The 19,641-nt window shown below is 39.0% G+C and overlaps 1 protein-coding gene across 18 annotated transcripts in view; it reads left to right on the top strand.

Annotated features, from left to right (window-relative positions):
• r3hdm2 (R3H domain containing 2) overlaps positions 1 to 19,641 on the top strand; it is a 59,149-nt gene that overhangs the window by 24,172 nt on the left and 15,336 nt on the right. For 5 of the 18 annotated variants that reach the window (XM_030419767.1, XM_030419768.1, XM_030419769.1 and 2 more), the window contains 16 exons: positions 471 to 629; positions 777 to 999; positions 1,909 to 1,950; positions 4,027 to 4,113; positions 4,301 to 4,424; positions 5,177 to 5,255; positions 6,066 to 6,125; positions 6,410 to 6,550; positions 7,867 to 7,975; positions 9,457 to 9,552; positions 10,117 to 10,166; positions 10,855 to 10,908; positions 14,498 to 14,733; positions 16,129 to 16,301; positions 16,681 to 16,779; positions 18,002 to 18,295. In XM_030419767.1, coding sequence (XP_030275627.1) covers positions 841 to 999; positions 1,909 to 1,950; positions 4,027 to 4,113; positions 4,301 to 4,424; positions 5,177 to 5,255; positions 6,066 to 6,125; positions 6,410 to 6,550; positions 7,867 to 7,975; positions 9,457 to 9,552; positions 10,117 to 10,166; positions 10,855 to 10,908; positions 14,498 to 14,733; positions 16,129 to 16,301; positions 16,681 to 16,779; positions 18,002 to 18,295 — 1,803 coding nt within the window. In that variant the 5' untranslated portion in view covers positions 471 to 629; positions 777 to 840. The remainder of the gene's footprint in view (positions 1 to 470; positions 630 to 776; positions 1,000 to 1,908; positions 1,951 to 4,026; positions 4,114 to 4,300; positions 4,425 to 5,176; positions 5,256 to 6,065; positions 6,126 to 6,409; positions 6,551 to 7,866; positions 7,976 to 9,456; positions 9,553 to 10,116; positions 10,167 to 10,854; positions 10,909 to 14,497; positions 14,734 to 16,128; positions 16,302 to 16,680; positions 16,780 to 18,001; positions 18,296 to 19,641) is intronic. The other 13 variants (XM_030419773.1, XM_030419774.1, XM_030419778.1 and 10 more) reach the window with 9 other exon arrangements.

The following is a 19,641-nucleotide window of genomic DNA, read 5'->3' as shown; positions in this document are numbered from 1 at the left end:
GCAGCCTTTTTTTGTTGTGCATGTTGATATTTTTGTCATATTGTGCCACTAAAGATGTTTCTTTAAAAGTGAGTTTGTGACCATTACTGGAAAACTTAACTTGACTGTTTTTGTTGGCTTGTGATTTTAAAAGAACAAAATTGAACTTTTGAATGAAAATTTAAATTGATTCTCATAAATAAAATGAGAAAGTTCTGGCTTAGGAGCAAAAATGATTAACGCCTTTCCTGTTTTCAGGTACGTACACCAACCTGCTGTCAATATGTCAGACTGGATGGTCACTGTTTGACAAATTAAGACGTTAGTCTTAGAAAAAAACCCAGATAAATGTTTTTCTTCCCCAAAATGAGGCTGAACCGAGTAAATCAACAAACCAGTAGAGGAGATCAGTGATTAAACTCAGTAAATCAGTCATATTTCACATAGTTTTAGAAGTTGTTTTTTTTCATCTGTGTGTTTTGTTATCACAGCCCCACCCCGAAAGCTAAGGCTTGCTATGGACTGCGCTTCGCCTCCTGCTGCAGCCCGGCCCAGTACACTACCTTAGTGGGTCCCCTTCATCTTCCTGTGCTTGGTTCCTATCCAGACTCGCTGTACAGAGTCCAGCACAGATCTGGTACCACCTACAGGTAGGTAGTATAGTAGCACACTAACTCACATATACTGTATGCCTCGTTCTCTGTGGTCATTCATTTATCAAAATTGTACAGCCTTTTGTTGTTTTAGAACTGTCAGAGCCTGAATTTTTCTCTTTTCTCCTGCTCGCTTTCTCTCAGCCACTCCTGGGTTCTCCACCCAACCCCCTCCCCAACTCCCACCCTCTCCCCCTCCCCTAAGAAGATGTCAGTGAGTCTGACAACAGACATCCAGCAGGAGGGAGAGAGTGGGCCACTCATTGAGCCCTGCAGCCGAGGCAAGACCTCCCCTCAACCACAGGGCACCAAGGAAGGGACAGGAGAGGGCCTGGAGCCAGAGGATAGCTCCCCACAGGATGCACAGGTGGGAAGAAGTGGCAATAAACCATATGTGTACAGCTGGTCCATAATAATGTTACTTGCTTCTCTTTACCACATTTTCTTTGGCCAAGATTACCATATTTTAATTGTTTAAGAGACTATAGGCTCAATCGTAATAAATGCACACCTTTTTTTTTTCTTTTTTTTTTTTATATTTTTTTCCAGCATAGACACCTTTATTAAACAGTAGACAGAGAAATACGGGAGAGAGAGGGGGATGTGACATGCAGCAAAGGACCTCCGGCCGGAATCGAACTGGGGTCAGCTACATATGTGGCATGCGCTCTAACCACTCGACAACCTGCGCGCCTACACCTTTTTTTCCCCTATCTGGCATATGTGTCTGAATTTTGCACCCAGCCATTTAAATAGAAACTGGCTTATTTGGTTGTATTTTAGTTTCGGTTTTAAGCATATTTTGGATTTAGTTATACTGGATACAAGGACACACTGCTAGAGGAATCCCTATCAACTCACCGTGTTGCTGTCACAGTAATAAATCTGACAAAGGAGCATATTTTTTTAAAAGCCCTTTTGCAGTTAAGAAATCAGGTTTATCTAACAGAAAAATACTTTTAAAGTTTAGAAATCTTCACCCCTGTTCCACTCAGAACAGCACTGGTCTGAGCAGGTAGGTTTTGCAAATCTACATAACTATACTACAATAGCAAGATTTCATTTATACCCTTGAAATATTTTAATCTATAACATTCTCTTCATGTCATACAAATTCAGTGTTGTCACTTAACAATGTTACAAATGTTTTAATATTCAGTCGTACAACGTGAGCTTGGAAAACTGGAAAATGTTTCCAAATATCTTTCCAAATGTCTTGAAGCTGTATTTTGCATCTTTTTTTATGAATAGGTAAAATAGTACATTTCTCTTGCAGAAACGGGCTCCTAATCACAGCCATGGCAGGAAAAGGGCCAAGGTAAGTGACATGTGCTCACTGATTTGATTTTTTGGGGGGGGGGGGTTTCCAACTTCAAAAAGATGAATGCTCATCTCTCCTAAAGTCACCCATAAAACTTCATAATCCTGCTCCCTGAAATAACCCACTGCTGGTTTGTTATATAATTTGACCTTCCGTTATTAACGTTCTAATCCTCTCCGTCACTGTAGACTACCTTCTCCTCATCATTGGCTTACAACCTTTAACCCGCCTACTTTGAACCCACTCATGGGATATGAGGGACCTCAGTAAGGCTATGAAATGGGAGAATATACTTCAGACAGTGGATAAAGACTGTAACGAGTTAAAGACGATACATTTGTATTTGTAAATTCAAATAACTCAATTGCTTAAGATTCCAGTCGGTCTCATCTCTCACGCCAAGATACTCTCATTTCCACTGAGCAAACTGTGTTCTGCGTTTTCTTCCAGACCCTCTTTGAGATGGTTTGTGTATATAGACAGTAGGGGTGGTTAATCGGCCCAATGTCCCAATTCGATTCGATTCCGATTATTGAAGTCTCGATTCGATTACAAATCGATTATCGATTCCATTTTCAATTATTAACGATTATTGATCTTCCATTTAACATCAGTCAGCTGCTGAATTATTTTACTTATCTTTTGAGTAACACCTCACAGCACCTTCAATATTGTATAGTGTAACTGTAATATCAAAATTATTATCTTCTAATTAGTTTTAAATGTAGTATTTCACTGTTAAAAGAAAGCTGCCAAGCACAGCAGCCGGACTCATATTAGAAGCATTGTTGGTGACGAGAACCAGGGCGTGTTTCTCTATTCCCCACTCGTCTGCCATTGCTTTGAGAAACTCACACATATTTGTGCTTGTGTGGCTATCATCCATAGCTTTCGTCTGAAGTACGTAGGACATTAGCTTCCATTAACTGCTGACATAATGAGCTGTAACGGTCACATATGAGACTGTAGACTGTTTGGGTTTCTTGCCAACCAAGCCTTAATATTTTAATAGAATTATTATTTTGATCTATTATTATACTTTATAACTTAAACGTTTGGAAATAGTCATTGTTAGAATAACAAATATTGTAATACTTGTTAATATTGTGAGTGTATGAAATATAAACACCACTACATCAGCTCATTGGTTATTGTCTGAAGTTAATGTCACCTCACCTTAAATGACGGAAACACTAACAGTGTGTGTTGTTTAAAGGCCTATTTGTGTCTTAAAGGATGTTGAGGCAATAGTCGGTTGTGTTGGAACATAGTTCAACCCTATCATGGTGTTTTTTGGGAGTGGCTGAACTCCCATGCTTAACTTAAAATCTCATGCTTAATCTGCTCATTATACGTCCTATAGAAGGGATTAAATCCCCTTGGTGTTATCACAGTGAAAACATTCTTTAAATTTGATAATATGTCTAATTTCCCTCTTGGTTTTAGAGACAAGTGCCCTTAACCAACTATGTTGGATTAAACCTCCGCGTGTTCTCCATGTTTTACTACGGGCAACTCTCTTATCAGTTATTGTTCAAAAACAGTTGAATTTAAGTAGAGAGGACTGTCTCTTCGAAAATAATAGAGTGTAAGAAAACTTGCTGTTATACACATCGCCACACATTGTAGGACATTGGGTTGATTGTAACGCTCAGTTCTCACAGATGATCACGGTTCTTTATTGTCATTTCAAGCTTGTATTGCCTTGATTAAAAAAATAAATCAGTATGACAAAAAACATTTTTAAATGGCTTCTAATGACAGTTCACCATTTTTCATTTGAAGGTACTAACTAACTTACAGTACCACAATTCTTCCCCTTTGCACCTTATTTCATATAACTGGCAGTTGTTTTTGAGCTTCGTTTGTTGCAGGAGGAACTTGCTCACTATAAACCACAATAATCAGTGTTATCACAGAGCATGAATTTTGGGTGAATGTTATAAATAAAATTGGAATAGAGAACAGTTTAATATGATCTGCTACATTTAAAACAGCTACACTTTTCAGTGAAAGTCCCTAAAAACAAACACAACTAGCCTTACAGGTAATATTTGTATGATTCTGTTTCAGTCTAATGCCAAACTGAAGCTGGTACGGAGTCTGGCAGTGTGTGAGGAGTCCTCTGGTCCGTTCTCCAATGATGGACCTCCAGAATCGGTACTGTTCCTGCCTCTAACCCCTCACCCTAACCCTATTCCTAGTCCTAGTCCTAGTCCATACTCTAGCCTGCAATTCTTTGTATGCCTCTGCAGTTTGTGTCGTATTAACAATGCTTACCAGACTAAACAAAATTTGGATAAAAAATGTGACCATCTTTTCTAATGGCGATGGATTTTTGTCCTAGGATATCATCCAGCTTCACATAAGCTGTCCATCAGACAAGGAAGAGGAGAAGTCCTCAAAGGACGAGTATGAAAATGAAGAGAAGGAGAAGAAGGACAAGACTCCGCGGAAGATGTTGTCACGTGGTAAGATGCAACTTTGTAACTTAAATGCATTTTGTACCTTGCTGGCGACACAGGTACAAGAGATCTTAAACAGCGTCTCTTCCACAAACCTTTAACGTCAATTCTGGTGTCCTGCTTATTCTTACACAAGATTAAAAGCTTGGTCAAATATGTGACAATAAGTTCAGTTTTTATTATAATCATTCTTCCTTCACAAATACAATGAATGCCAGGGCAAAGGTTTTTGACATGTCATAACTGCTACATGTAAATAAGATGTCCACTGCATTATTAATACCCAAACTAATATGATGTCGAGCTAATTTCTCCAGAAGATAATGGGATCCCTCCCTCTTCTTTTTTTAATTACCTACCTTACTCCCTCTCTCTCTGCAGAAGCCCTCAGGCTTCATTAGACTCTGAGAGCAGCAGAGATGAAATGGCTTGGCCAACTGTCTAGTGTAGTGGAAAACTGTGGAAAATGATCCCCTGCAGAGTGTTTTTGTGTGTGCCTATGTGTGAAAGCAAAGAAGAACAGCGAGCTGGTGTCTCATGCTACCTGCTTCCTATATTTATCCTCTCTGAAAAACCTGGATTGTCGTTGCTGGTGTGTTTCGGTGCCATTTTAGGAGCCAAGTTTGGCATTAGCATTCTGACTTTACTCTTTCAATCTCCCCTGCGCTTTACAGAAGTGTCACTCTCTTTTTCCACCCAATCTCTAAACCTTTTCTTTCTCATGCCTGTCTGTTTATCTTTTTTTCCCTTTCTGCTAGACTCCAGTCAGGAATATACTGACTCGACGGGCATCGATGTTCATGAGTTTCTGGTCAACACACTGAAAAACAATCCCAGGTATGAAATTACCATCAAAGGTTCAATCATATTCACAGCTATGATAGGAACTGAATATTAACAAAAACATGAAAAAATATGGAAAGAGATTTGTCATTTACATATTTGTTTAGACATGGAAGATATTTATTTTTTGACAAAGTTTAAGTTGTCAGTTTTTTGATCATCTTAAATCTAGTATCTTACATCTGTTCTTGTATTAATTAGCTCATTAGGTAAATACTTTTAACAGATTTATAAAGACAAACTGGCACAAAAAGCACTTGCACCTTCATCTCTCAAGTTACATAAAGCTAAATGGTCTGCTTGTTGCTTTGACGGTGTGAAATATGAATTTCAACACACACTGACTACTTCGATACTTGCCTGTTCTTAAAGTAAAAGATACAAACTTTCAGGTCTAATATTACATCAGTGTGAGGTTTCCTGCAGTTGCTGCTGGGTAATATTATCGGCAAAATCTAATTTTAAGTTCTTAATCCTCTGCAAGAGTTGGTATGTGATTTGTTGATTTGAAATAAATAAACCTCAATAATAAACATGTCCCTTTAAAAAAAGAGCAACATGATTGCATAAAGTTGCTGAAAGAAGCACTGATGAAAATGCAGTTTGAAAAAGAAAAGAATTTCCAAGAGATCGTGATTGTAATGCAAGTGATACAAAATTATTGGAAGTATGTGTTGCCATGCGTCATGCTTTTTGATCTGTAGTTGGTATGCTCACTGCACTCTAGTCACTGAGCCGCTCCCACCTCTGATCTCTCTCTCTCTCTCTCTCCCCCCCCCCCCCCCCCCCCTTTTGGCCCAGCAGGGATCGAATGATGCTGCTCAAACTAGAACAAGATATCCTGGAGTTCATTAATGACGACAAGTAAGCCACATCCTTCATAACCACTCTCTTGTATTTAAATTTAGCGCTCCCACATCCATTCCTTCTTATTTATAGATTGCTGAGCTAATGAGACAAATATGGCAGGTTGTAGTTGATATAATGGGACAAGTTTAGGCTGACAGTATTTCTGGCTAGGACTCTGTGTTCCACTGTTACCAAAATAGTGATGTTGGACTTATTATTATGATTTCAAAAATATTTGTGAAAAACTTGTTGAAATGATAGATACATACTTACAACTTTGTACTTTGTGTCGCATGCAGTAACCAGTATAAGAAGTTTCCTCAGATGACTTCTTATCACCGTATGCTGCTGCACCGCGTGGCTGCCTACTTCGGCATGGACCACAATGTGGATCAGACGGGCAAGGCGGTCATAATCAACAAAACGGGCAACACACGCATGTGAGTGTAGTCTCCGACCTTGTATCTAGACAGTGGCTGCAGTCTTAAAGTCACACGTAACATGATATAGAAATACTTTTTTTCCAATCTTTATATAGATATGCATGTATGGATTACTCAGACACAAAGTAACAATTAAAGAAATGCTTTACTTCCTTCTGACTTGCCAGATGCCAGAATTTTGGTGGTATTAATAGGGGTTTTGGAAGGGTTAATTATATGCTAATTAAATCCAGAAGGCTACATGAATAGTGTAAACAACCTCAAGGGAAAACATATTAACAAACCCACACGGCTGATTTTGCTGTGACAACACAGGAATCACAGCATTAAGGTAACTGAACAATCCCATAGCCATATTCTCAGTTTGACTTGACAACCCAAACCAAAACTCAGACAGAGAAGCTACATGTATGTACTCCAAATCAACTCAACACAACAACCCAATGACTGGCAGAAACACTGTGCTTATCACACTTTGTGTGCTCTTGAGACAGAGAGAGAGGAGCTTGTTAATTTAGTAACCAACAAGCTGTTTAAATTTAAGTTTTATGATATTTGTGTGAAATTAATGAAGTAGTTATTTTGGAAACACACCTGTTACCTCACAAAACACCAACAATTTAATTTATTTCCTGGCTGAAATGTGTGATGCATACAAATGTTCCAATTTCCCTTTGCTCAAAAAAAAAAAAAAAAGAAAAAAATGGGGGTTTTGTATTGGAAGTCCCAATCCAATCTGCAGGATCAGGATCGGGGCCGATATGGGCATTTATCTCATTGATCGGGGATCTGCAATTTTGAACATGGACCCAAGGCAGATTTTTTTTTTTTACGTCGGAGCACAATTTGTGGCAGAACTCAGATGCGCACATAATGTTACTCCGGCAAACCTGTGGATAAAATGTCTGCAATGTTGAAATAACTTAAATTAGAGAGCGAAAGCAGTCCAGAGGCGACATGTAACATCTGAATCAAATGTCAAATCAAATGGATAATATGGAGCATGGGCTGTGTCTCACACACACTTAAGCTGGCTGTACACGAGGGTCTGCTGTCACAGTGCAGCGTCATAGACTCACCTGCTAACACAAGGAAGGTGGTAGGCCAATGTTGCAATAGCATACGCAGAATAAGGAATAGCATTTTTTTTGTGGTTTGTCAGAAGGCAGCAGAATGTTCTTGTGCTGAGGCGTTGTTATTTTTAACACCAGCCAGATGCAGCTTAACCACCATAGTTTTCCAAATTAACTTGTGAAGATTTTGATACTTGATCTATCATAAATCATACCTTTTATCCTCTATTTTCTCTACAGCCCGGAACAACGGTTCTCTGAACACATCAAGGATGAACGCAACATGGACTTCCAGAAAAAATTCATTCTTAAGCGAGATGATGCCAGCATGGACAAAGATGATAATCAGGTAGGCTGCATTGTGTGCTCTGATTTTTGTTCACTATATCATAATTATTCATTGGTCCAAACATGTGCCACTTGTTCTCATGCGTCCCTCTTTCTCATTCAGGCATCTTTTGTATTTACAACCATCAGTTGCGCAAGTCATTGAGCAACAAAAACTTTGCTGCAGGCTTATTTCACTTAATCTTTTCTAATGACCTTAAAACTAGCCATTTAATTCAGCATTTTTCAGATAAGTGGTATTATCAGATGGAGGGAGGCTTTTGTGATAGTGAATAAGCTGTTAATCAAACACTCACAAATTTCCAGTGGTGAGTCCCCAGACTTGATCAGCATCATCTTGACCCAGCCATTTGTTGATAATTAAAAAGAAATTTTATCATTTCAAATAAAGCTGAAGACATTAACAGAGAGTCATAATGGATTTGTCAATGGTAACTATGTGTAAAAGCATGCAGAGTTTGAACAGTGATTAGTGTACAAGTGGCAGGTGGGTGTGAAACATTTCATTCTGACAATGATGAAGAATTGGCAATGGAAAGAAAATTGTATAATCTTGGAGTGGTACTGAATATTGAGGACGCTCAGTCCCCTTTTTCAGGCTGTTTAAGTCCAAACCATTTAATCCTGTCCTGAGGCCCGACCCCAGTCCAATGACATATGTTTTTTGATACTGTGCTGATTGGACTTTTCAGGTCTCCTATATACGTTTTATAGTAGTTTTTCATTTTATACATACGTTGAGATTCTACTCGACAATTAATAAGTCATTCATATGCCCTAAACTGCATGTCCCTGAGTTATCAGTTCTTAAATTGCCATGCATCTGACAGCTCCACCATTGCTGCTGATTTCCCTGTGTGTGAGCCATAAAACTGTTTAGCCTGGAGCAGTACTTTTAACGTCTTGTCTGCTATGCTGTCTGGCTTACTTATAACACAAGATGCACATTTAGACCTTTGTCAGCTATGAAACACACAACTGCATCATTTCCTCTCAGTTTCAAAAGGAACACCTTGCTTCTACAGAATGTTTATTTGTGTGTTTTCAACCACAGCAACAATTTGACCATCAGAATAGGAATAATAAAGTTTTTCATTTTTTATCAACTTTGCTTTCTTTGTTGCTGTCTGAGGAATGTTTCTCACACTTCTTTATTCCTTCTAACAATGTTTGTTTTAAGCATGGACACTTTTCTTTGGCGCCTAATGCGTGTACATATTTGTCATATTCCTTTGTAAATGAAACTGCAAGTGTTCTATCACGTTTGTCGTGTTAAACCTTCCCACGCTGATTCCGGCCCCAAGAACCACTCATTCTGCACAGTTTCCATTATGTTGTTTTGACGGCAGGCAGCTGCTCTCCGTTCGCATGCTACTGTTGTTATCATGCGACTTGTTGCTACTTACATTCACAGTAGGTCGCACTTATTGTGTGTTAGATTTAAAGTATTTTTCCCATTATTGTGTTTTTCCCAAATGTTAGATCCGTGTGCCGCTGCAGGACGGGCGACGTAGTAAGTCCATTGAAGAGCGAGAGGAAGAGTATCAGCGGGTACGAGACCGGATCTTTGCGCGAGAAGTAAGTATTGGACCTGGACAGGGTAACAGACACTGCGAGGTTAGATCAACATGAAATCCCAATCCATTTCTCTATAATTAGCTGTTATCTCTATTTCATATGACTAGGGAGAAGTCGGTCTTTCTTGATTAGACAAGAGTTAGATCTTTCTGTCTACTGTTCGATAACCGTCGTGAAACAGCTAACCTTTAAGTCAGTGGATACTGACGTGTTTTGCTTGCAACCCGTTAATGCAAAGCGATCTCTACTTGCAACCCTCTGTTACAGGGTGGTTGTCAGTGAGTTGTGTACAGCCCATTTGACTTGTGTTTTTTTTTTTTTAAGCTTCTCATACATTTGATTTTTTTGTTTTTAGAGGCCTGAGGGAGTTAATCTATGCAGCATTTAATTACATAAAATCATTTAAAAAAGTTGACACAGATCCATTTCACAATCCCTTGAGAGCGTCATCACCCTTTAAGTGACCTAATTTTAGTTTCAATTTTATAACTTGTCAAAGGTTTGTAAGTAGAAAATGTTGATCTCAAGTACTCCTGGATGAATGAAGCATTTCATAATGTGTAGGTCTCCTTTTTTTTACAGTCCTCTCAAAATGGATACATCAACGACAACAGGTAAGATAATGCATCCTGTAGGAAATTCTAGTGTGCACAATTTAAAAGATAACATCCTTGCGACCTTTTCCCTTAAAGCCACAGTTTTTTCGTTAGGTTTCAGGTATAGAAGCTAGAGGGTTGTAGACCTGTGCAATGTCAAACATTTTCTATTCTATATTGATTCTCTGCACAAATCTGACCACTTTTGATACTGTAGCCCCTTAAAAGGTTTTACAGCTGACTGTAAAGGACAAAGAATTTACGGATTTTCTTTACCCACTTCTTGGCAGGCAAATGAGTAATTTGCATTTGCTGGTGTTTTTCTCCTTGACCAGATTTTCAAGGGTTGTTTTATGCTAGATTGTGAGGGACACTGTCTCTGAGTAAGATGTATATGTAGTGGATCAAATGTTTTCTAGAAATAAATGAGCTTACACAGTCAGTATCCGTCCCTAGGCACCTTGGCCATTGAGGTTAAAGAATTAGGACTATGTATCCTGAGCGCTAGAGAGCAAGCGTGGGCTTTTCAACAGTCAAAGTTTCTGCCTTTTGTGCATTTTCTTTTTTCTTCTCAGTGGTAAAAATTCTACTCTGTGCCTACCTCCACCTCCTACCCCTCCTTATCTCACCCTCCCCTGAACCCTCCTCCTGTTATCCAATCCAGTCCTGTAACCCTAGCATTTTCTCCTAATGTTAACCCCAACAGACTTTCCACTGAGGGCTACTGCTCTAGCTCTCAAAAGAGGAGGCAGATCTTTAGGTATTGGGGTGCTGCTGACTTTGACTTGTGTGTTGCCATGCCCATTTTTTGAAAGTGGTTTGGTGATGATAGTGGTGACTTGTCGTGGTTTTGATATCTTTGCTTGGCGTAGTCGGCTGATTGATGGCTATTCCAGCACTGCACCGTGGGGCTTCCCATGGCCCATGCATGGCTGCTTTGTGGTTTCACTGGGGACTGATTGACCTACTTACCCTTCCACCCATTCACCGTCAACTACATTTTTTATATGAAGTAACTGCATCACTTCCACAGTAACTTGTTTGTTTTGTGGTTGAATTAGTCCTGTAGTTTTTGTTAGCATGTCACCTGTTGCATAGTTAGCACCTACAAACGTAAGTACATACATGCAATGGTGCTGTTGAGCTGTCAGAAAGAGAAGAGGAAACATGAGACTGAATAGAATCGATAGTGCTATCATGTGTAAAAAGGCTTCAGCTAAGAAATAGTTTCGTCTGATTATTTTTAACATTTCAGTCAATGAAATATTAGGCAATAATAAAAAGATGTTTATCACATTATCCCAAAGCCGTAGTTGACAAATTTATATTGCCCTTTTTTTGGTCCAACCAGCCATCAAAACCCAAGGATATGCAATTCACTATCATAAAGGGCTAAGAGTCACATTAAGTATTCACATTTAAGAAGCTGTGACCTGTGAATGTTGGCCTTTGTTTAAATTTTTTTAAAGAATGTCTTGAAATGATCAGTTAATTTCAAGAAACTGCTGTAAAGATACCAATTTTGAACCACAACGCCCTAAGTTAGAATCTGATTATGGGGACCTTTAGTGAATCTTTCTCCACCATATTTCCACACAAAACAATGATACATGATTGCTAAACACTTTCTGTCAATCAACTAATCATTTAAGCTCTAGAGCGCAATAATGGAAAACAATATTACATTTTCATTATATAAAAGTAGGAAATATACTGTATATTGTGTCTTGTGAACATCATGTCATATAGAGGCTTTAAAATTAGCTTTTAGATGAAGCCCTCCTTTTTCCACCATTTTCTGCACATAAATAATTATCCTGTGTAGGTGAAAGACTTTTTGTAGTCAATGCTTAGCCCATCCGATTACTGGGCAGCTATTTGTTCTTTTATTTGTCATCGCTTATTTAGTGCTGCTGGCAGAAACTCCATTAGAGGTGGACATGTAAACAAACAAACAAACAAACAAACAAACAAACAAATATATATATATATATATATATATATATATATATATATATATATATATATATATATATATATATATATATATATATATATATATATATATATATATATATATATATATATATAGCTGGAAACCTTTACAGAATATATGTTGTCGAACTAATGCTGTAAAACCACAGACTTATTTAAATGAACCAAAGTAAGAAGCTCTTTTGTGAGCTCTGTGTGAATTGAGCTGTCTAATAAAGACTGAGACTGACAATAACAACAACAGCTTCCCTGCTTGTGCATATGATGGGGAACGCTGTCGTGTGGAAAGATGAAATATCATGTGATCCGCAGCAGTTTCCCTCCTCCTCTTTTTCCTCCTGCTCTCATCTTTGTCTGCAGAGCCAAGCGAACAAGTGTGCGCCTCCCTTTACAGAGAATAGCAGAGCACCCACCCTTTCTTTTAAATAGGCTGTGCAGAGAGAGTACTGAAAATAGATCCTCCATTAATTACAGTCTCTCTGAAATATTTATCAGCCACAGCCACCTTCAAACACCACTCACTATCAGTAGGGTTTTACAACCCGTACCACAGCCCTGTTCTCGTCATGGAGATTCCCACAATCAGCCTTACATGTTTTACTCTTGTTCTGTCTGCACAGACATATTCAGTTCATATCCCTCCTCCAGTTCTAACAAGATGGAGCAAAGCAAGCGTTTAAAGCTGGCTTGATTACGTTGTTTTTTTTCCCCTTTGCTTTCCTTTTTCACTCAAATGCTTCATTGAAATATTATGATGATAACATAGTACAAGTGGAAAACAGCCATTGCATTTTGAATGTCCATTTGGTCTCTCTAAATATAACAATAAAATCAGTATAACATCCATTCAGTCACCGTGCAAACTCAAATACTTAAATATTGTAACACAAACTTCGAGTTCACATTTGACGATAATGATTCATAATGTGTGCGTTTGCGTCATCAGTTCCAAAAACCTATTGCTGTCTTTTCGTATGTAAACACTGAATATCTTCATCCTGGCATTAATATTCCAAAAGCTCAGTTTTCAGTGACCTGAAACACTGTTTACATGTTTACAAAAGGAGAAACTGAGAGAAAAGGCTTTGTTTTTCAAGAAACACCTGTGTAGGTGTGGACAGGGTCTAGATGCCACACCGCAGAGTGTATAGCAAATTTTGCTTGTTTGAATTTCATTTTTTATTAAAATGTTCTAGCCAAGTAAGACATGTTTAAAATGGAACAATAACATTCTCAATGCTGACATGTCAATGGCAGACCCAACCATTCACTTGTAATGGAAGGGTTTCCCCAGAGTGGTGGTTACGCTTACAGTGTGATCGTTGGTTTTCTCGGCAGCTGCCCTTATCCAGGGTGACAGCATCACAACAACACAATGAGTGTGTATACAGCAATATCCAGTTTAAAGAACCATAGTGGTGAACCAGTGGTAGCAAGTGGTTATTTTGTAGACAAGTGTGTGTGAGTCTGAGTGTTGATGTACATCTGCTCTAACTGTCTGAGTGTTGATGTACATCTGGTATTAATGTACAGGTGTATGTGTGTCTTGTTTCCATGTCATTTCTTCTCTTTAATAGGATGTATTCTAAGGGCATGCGTTACCTTTTTTATCTGTATCCAAATGTAAAACATGTATGTATGCAAGTGCTCATTCTGTTAAGTTTTTCATGTGAATGTCCAGTCTTTGATAGTTTGTGTGTTGAATTCATGGATGTTTGTCTCATCTTGTGTCACTGTAATATCCTCTCACCCCCCAGTGTTGATTGTCAGGAGCATCTTTTCTTCCTGCATGTATGTTTTTGTACGTGGATGGATTTGTGTGTGTGTGTGTGTGTGTGTGAAAGGGTGTGCGTGTGTGAGAAAGTGTGTGTGTGTGAAATGTGTGTGGTCGTATGTTTACAACTGGAAATAATATTGTTTGGTGGTTTGTTGCCTGATTTTTCTTTATTGTGGTTTGACTAAACCAGCCAATATGCATCCATGTTGAATGCCCCATCCCAAATCCTATCACACTGTGTCCTCATTACCTTCTGATGACCTTACTGTATCTTCTGCTCTCCCCCGTGTCATATTTTGTCTTCAACTATCCTTCTGTTTCTGTTTACACCGACATTCTTCTCTGCTTCAAATTCTTTTATGTGCACATCTTCCCTTGTCTATATACTCCTCATCCTACCCCAATTTTGTCTTTCTTCCTCCCCAACTTCTTAATCTTCAACTCTGCTCTCTGTACACATCTCTCACTTGTTACTTCCTAACTCTCCTGTCACATCTTCTTTTCTTGGCCTAACCCCATTTTATCCCCTTCATTTCATCTCTGTGTCTCTCTTCTTCCCCATTCTGTCCTCTCTCAGAGGGAACCGTGAGAGCTCCAGCCGAGCATCGAGCAGTCGTCAAAGCAGCACAGACAGTGACATGAAGTGCCTGGAGCCACGGCCCTGGAGCAGCACCGACTCAGACAGCTCCAACCGCACCCTCCGGCCGCCTGTCACTAAGGCTAGCAGCTTCTCTGGCATCTCCATCCTTACCAGAGGGGATAGCCTTGGCAGCAACAAGGGATCGCAGGGAAGCTGTAAAGGATCTCGATCTGGTAAGGACTGTGGAGGAAAAAGTAAAGCCATGTTGGTTTTTCTAGTTTATATCATTAAGCCTAGCATTAGCTAAGTTGTAACACACGCTTTTATTATTAATTGTAAATATTGCTAGTTAAAGGGATATTCTGGTGTAAGTTTAATCCATGGTCTAACACACCGTGAAACTGTGTTAGACTCCCTCTCGAGAGATCAAGTTAGCAGACCGCTAATTTACGGAGTTTTATCAACCTTAGAAATGACTGCACGACAACAATACATTGAAGTCAATGGACCCAAATATAAACCGCCACCAAAAAGCCACAAATAATGCTCAGAACAGCACAAAACTTCAGCAACAGTACAAATAGAGTCTCAGCACATATTCAGAGACATTTAACCTCCGCTAGCTTAGCTGGATTTCTACTGAGCATTATTTGTGGCTTTTTGGTGGCGGTTTATATTTGGATCCATTTACTGCAATGTATTGTTGTCGTGCGGTCGTTTCTGAGGTTGATAAAACTCTGTAAATTAGCGGTCTGCTAACTTGATCTCTCGAGAGGGAGTCTCAGTTTCACGGTGATTTAGACCATGGATTAAACTTACACCGGAATATCCCTTTAAGTAAAGCAAACAGCATAAAGAAGAAATGTGTTGCCCCCAGTCATGTTGGCTAATGTAGATATAATGACAAAAAAATTATATATTACCATAATGCCTGAATATGAGACAACACTAATTATAAGACAATCATGTACCCACTTGTGTTATTTTTAAAGAATTTAATTAGGATAGCAATAACGTAATGGCTTAGTCCCCAAAAAAAAAAAAAAAAAAAAAACACTGCTTGAGTATCTGACCACTAGCGGTGCTTTATAGGCTTTCATTATGGATCTGTGCAACTGTGTAAGTGTAACAACTTTTCTGCTGGACTTCAATTAGTTTTGGGTCGTATGCGATCAATGGAGGTCAATGCAAACTTAATTTGATCCAATTGTGTGACTTTCTTGCACAAGTCAGACAAAACAATTTAACATAAGAAAGCTTAAAGGACTATAATACATTTAAATGCCAAAAAAAAAAAAACTCAGTTGGGAGGGCCATGTAGCTCTAACACTTCACCCTATACCTTTATCCTAACAAGGATCAGGACACCCTCTCAAATGTTTCAAATGTTTCAAATGTCTAGTCTTTGAAAGTAATATTAGTATCCTGGGTAAAAAAAAAAGAAAAAAAAAGAGCATACTCTTATGGTGTTGTGATTGCAAGCTCATTTTACAATTTCTTCGTTGAAAACAGGATTAATTTATTACTATAATTAATCACGATAAATCATTTAAACTAGAGGAAAAGACCTCTCATTGGAATGTTAACAGAACTACATGTATCTATCATGTCTTCTTGTGCATCACTAGGCCTGCCCCTAGTCAGTCCTGATGTGTGTCCCCCACCTGCAGCCTCCCAGTCAAGCCGTAGCCTACTTCCCTGCCCATCACAACAGCCACAACCACAGCCCCAGGCTCCGCCTCAGACCGCCCTGCTGCCCACCCCACAGCAACATCCCATGGGCAACCATATGATTGCTCAGGTAAGTACCTCCACCACCCTCATTTACGTTAACCACGTCAGTAAAAATTTAGGCACATATTAGACGTTACTTAACGTCAATAACAACATGTACAATGACAGCTATTTCTCTTTTCATTTCACTGGTGATTACCTTTCATTTTGCACAGTTTGATTGCTTTTAGATGATATTAAGAAGCTAAATATAATTTCCATTTCTATCCATCTGTTCATTAACAACTTTTCCTCTATGTTCTAACCCACATCTTTCCTATATCTTCATTTCTCTTTATACCCTTCTTAACCGTCTGCCTCCGACCCTCTCCCTCTCACTGGCTCACTCCTCTATCTCTCTATGCTCTGCCTCTTTATTTCCTCCTTCTTTCTGGTGGTGGGTGTAGCCGGTGGCATCTCTGCAGCCCTCTCAGCCTGTCTCCTACTCCAGCCCTTCCTGCCCCCAGGTTCTCCTGCCAGTTTCTCCTCCCCAGCAGTACACAATGGTACTGGTACCTCTTATAGCTTCATCTCTTTATATTAATTTAGTTAAACTTTGCATTACTGACATCCTCTCATGTCACTTTTAGCAGTTGCTTTATTTTGTTAGAAACTCTTGCACTCTTATACCCTGCTCTCATTCATATTAAGTTGATATTTAACAATTTAACAATTTTGCTACTCTAAACCATTTGGATAACACTTTCTCTTCAGGCTGTATGCAAATTTGTGCATTTCTGAGAGTTATTGGTGGTAATTTTAAATGTACTCAGAGTTTTGCTAAGATATAACTATATTTGACCTATTAACTAAAAATAAGTATGAAATAATAAATTGGGGCAAAAGGTTACATTTCTTCAATATTGGAGAAAAATTTTAATAGATTTTTGTGTGATCCTACTTGATGATTCAACAGTTGAACTAAAATGCTCAGTTTATTATTCACCCAGCAAATAAATCGATCAAGGTTTGTAGAAATTCTTGAAAGTTTGGAAAATGCTCACTTGGAACTGTTACATTTTGATTTTCAACATAATCTGGTGTTAAACGTTCAAAATCACAATATATAATGACAATGTACAATGATTGCTACAAAAGAGCTCTATAAACTTTTCTTTTGCAGTTGCATTTTACAATTTTGATGATAATGGCTCTGAGAGTCTAGAAATGTTCCGGTTAGGGTACATGGAAAATGCTTCAATTGAACATTATCGTATAGATCCAGACCTTAAATTCTCTTTGAATATTTAGTAAAACATACCAAACCCACTGTCAGAGAAGATGATGGCATCTTCTCTGACAGAGATGATGGCATCTTCTCTGACAGAGATATCAGCAGCAAACAGGTCTACAGCCCATTTGAGATCATGATCTACACCTTGAAACACAGATATTAAAGACACGTGGAGTCATAGATCATCGCCTCTAGCTTTACATATCTTTAGAAGCTTCATAGCTTGACTTGTTTTAAAGCAACTTTCAATGAATGGTATTAATTAAAAACTGCATTAAACATCAAGTCAATGTTTGGATTTCTATACCTTATTTTTTATAGTATGGCTAAGGTTGCCTGCCAGTTTATGGTTGTCTTGTATGGCTAAAAGTACCTGTTTAAGAGAATTACCTTTTGAGAGTCATGTGTAGTTGTTCATTGTATCCCACATGCTGAATATACTCTTCATTGTGGTGGCACTAACCCACCAATGACATCATTCCTATTCCTCCCAGGGAGAAGAGCTGCCGCCTCAATTCAGCCAGATGACGCTTAGTCGGCAGGGCTCCAGTGAGAACCCTGAGCCTCCCCCCATGTATCAGGCTCCTCCCACGGTTCTGTCCCAGCACCCCCCTCCTCAGACCAGCTACATCATGGCTACCACGGGTCAGCCTATGCCGCCTCCGTCTGGCTACCAGCCTGCCACTGGACACCCCCATCCTCCACCTCCACCACCTCCTCCATCCCAGCCTGTCATGCAGGCCCCACCACCTCCACAAGGCTACATGCAGCCCCCTCCACCACAGCAGGTATATTGTTCTTCACAGGTTGTTATTTAAAGACATAACACATTGGTTGAAATCCAGTTCTCATATGTTTTTGAGATGTGTATCTCCAAGAAAGTAGAGTAGCACATCTGTGAAGCACTTTATATAATTTTGCGACTCTAGTCTTTTCTTGTGTAGTAACACTCCCATATAGTATACTTTGGCTTTACCATCCATGTGATAGGTGTATTTTTGTAGTGTATCACTGTAACACTAATTGGCCCCAGGTAAACAAAAACTGCTGTAATACAGTACTTGATTTTAGGATTGTGACTTCTGTTGCAAGTCACACGTGCAGAATTCAGAGAATCCTCCTGAGGGACAAATGGACTACATGAGAGGCAACACAGAAAGTAATGCATCATTGTTCTGGGGCCGACATACAGGACATGTTAATATTCCACATGTGCAGAGGATTTCCTTGTTTAGCAAGACATTATAAATGTTTCATAAGCCTAAGAAATAATCAGGAGCATTAAAAATTCACACAGGTCCTTGTATCCAAGGAAAGCGATGGCAGTTTGACTTCCATTGCAGTTAAAATGATTGGGTCAGATTTACTGATGAGAAATTGCTTGATTTTTTTTGTTTTATGTTATCAATGATCTTTGTAGAACGTTTGACACCTGCTAGGAGTCGATCTGAAGTGCAGTCCTGACTTCTTGACCTAAGCACTTTGTGCAGGATCACCATGTTAGTAGTTGTTAGTACATTAAAGTGGGAATATCTGTACACTGCAGTGGTGCATGTGTGGCTGTTGGAGAGAAGAGAGAGGGAGAAATCACAGCTGCTATCAGAATCGATACTGTGGAAAATGAGTAATGAAACAGTTTTAAATATTAGATTTCGATATTTTGACAACACTAATATATGTGGTGTACGACATATGGACAAAATTATCATTGCACTGATGCTCTACACATGATCTCAAATTCAAAATCCAATTTTAAACATTGAGGTTGATGTGTAAAGAAAACTAATGTACATTTTGTAGAGTCGGCTGGAGTTGTAATATTTCAGTGCACATACAGTATATATCAAACACTGTGGCTGTAGCTCAGGAGGTAAAGCACATCCACTGATTACAGGGTTGATTGTTCGATCCCCGCTTCCCTCATCCACATGCCAAATTGTCCGAGGGCAAGTCAAAGCTCTATATAAATGTAGCCATTTACCAGACCACATTTCTGTTTGTTTTTCTATAGACGATCTTTAAAAGTAGTCTGGTCTGACCCTTGCCACCAACCACCATAACCCTCCAGTAGTACATTATTTGTTACTTTGCCAGTCTCCACATCCAAAAAGGTTGAAACACCTAGACCTTAGAG

Source organism: Sparus aurata, chromosome 6 (genome assembly GCF_900880675.1).
Source record: "Sparus aurata chromosome 6, fSpaAur1.1, whole genome shotgun sequence".
Classification (NCBI taxonomy): domain Eukaryota; kingdom Metazoa; phylum Chordata; class Actinopteri; order Spariformes; family Sparidae; genus Sparus; species Sparus aurata.
This window is presented reverse-complemented; position numbering and strand designations above follow the sequence as displayed.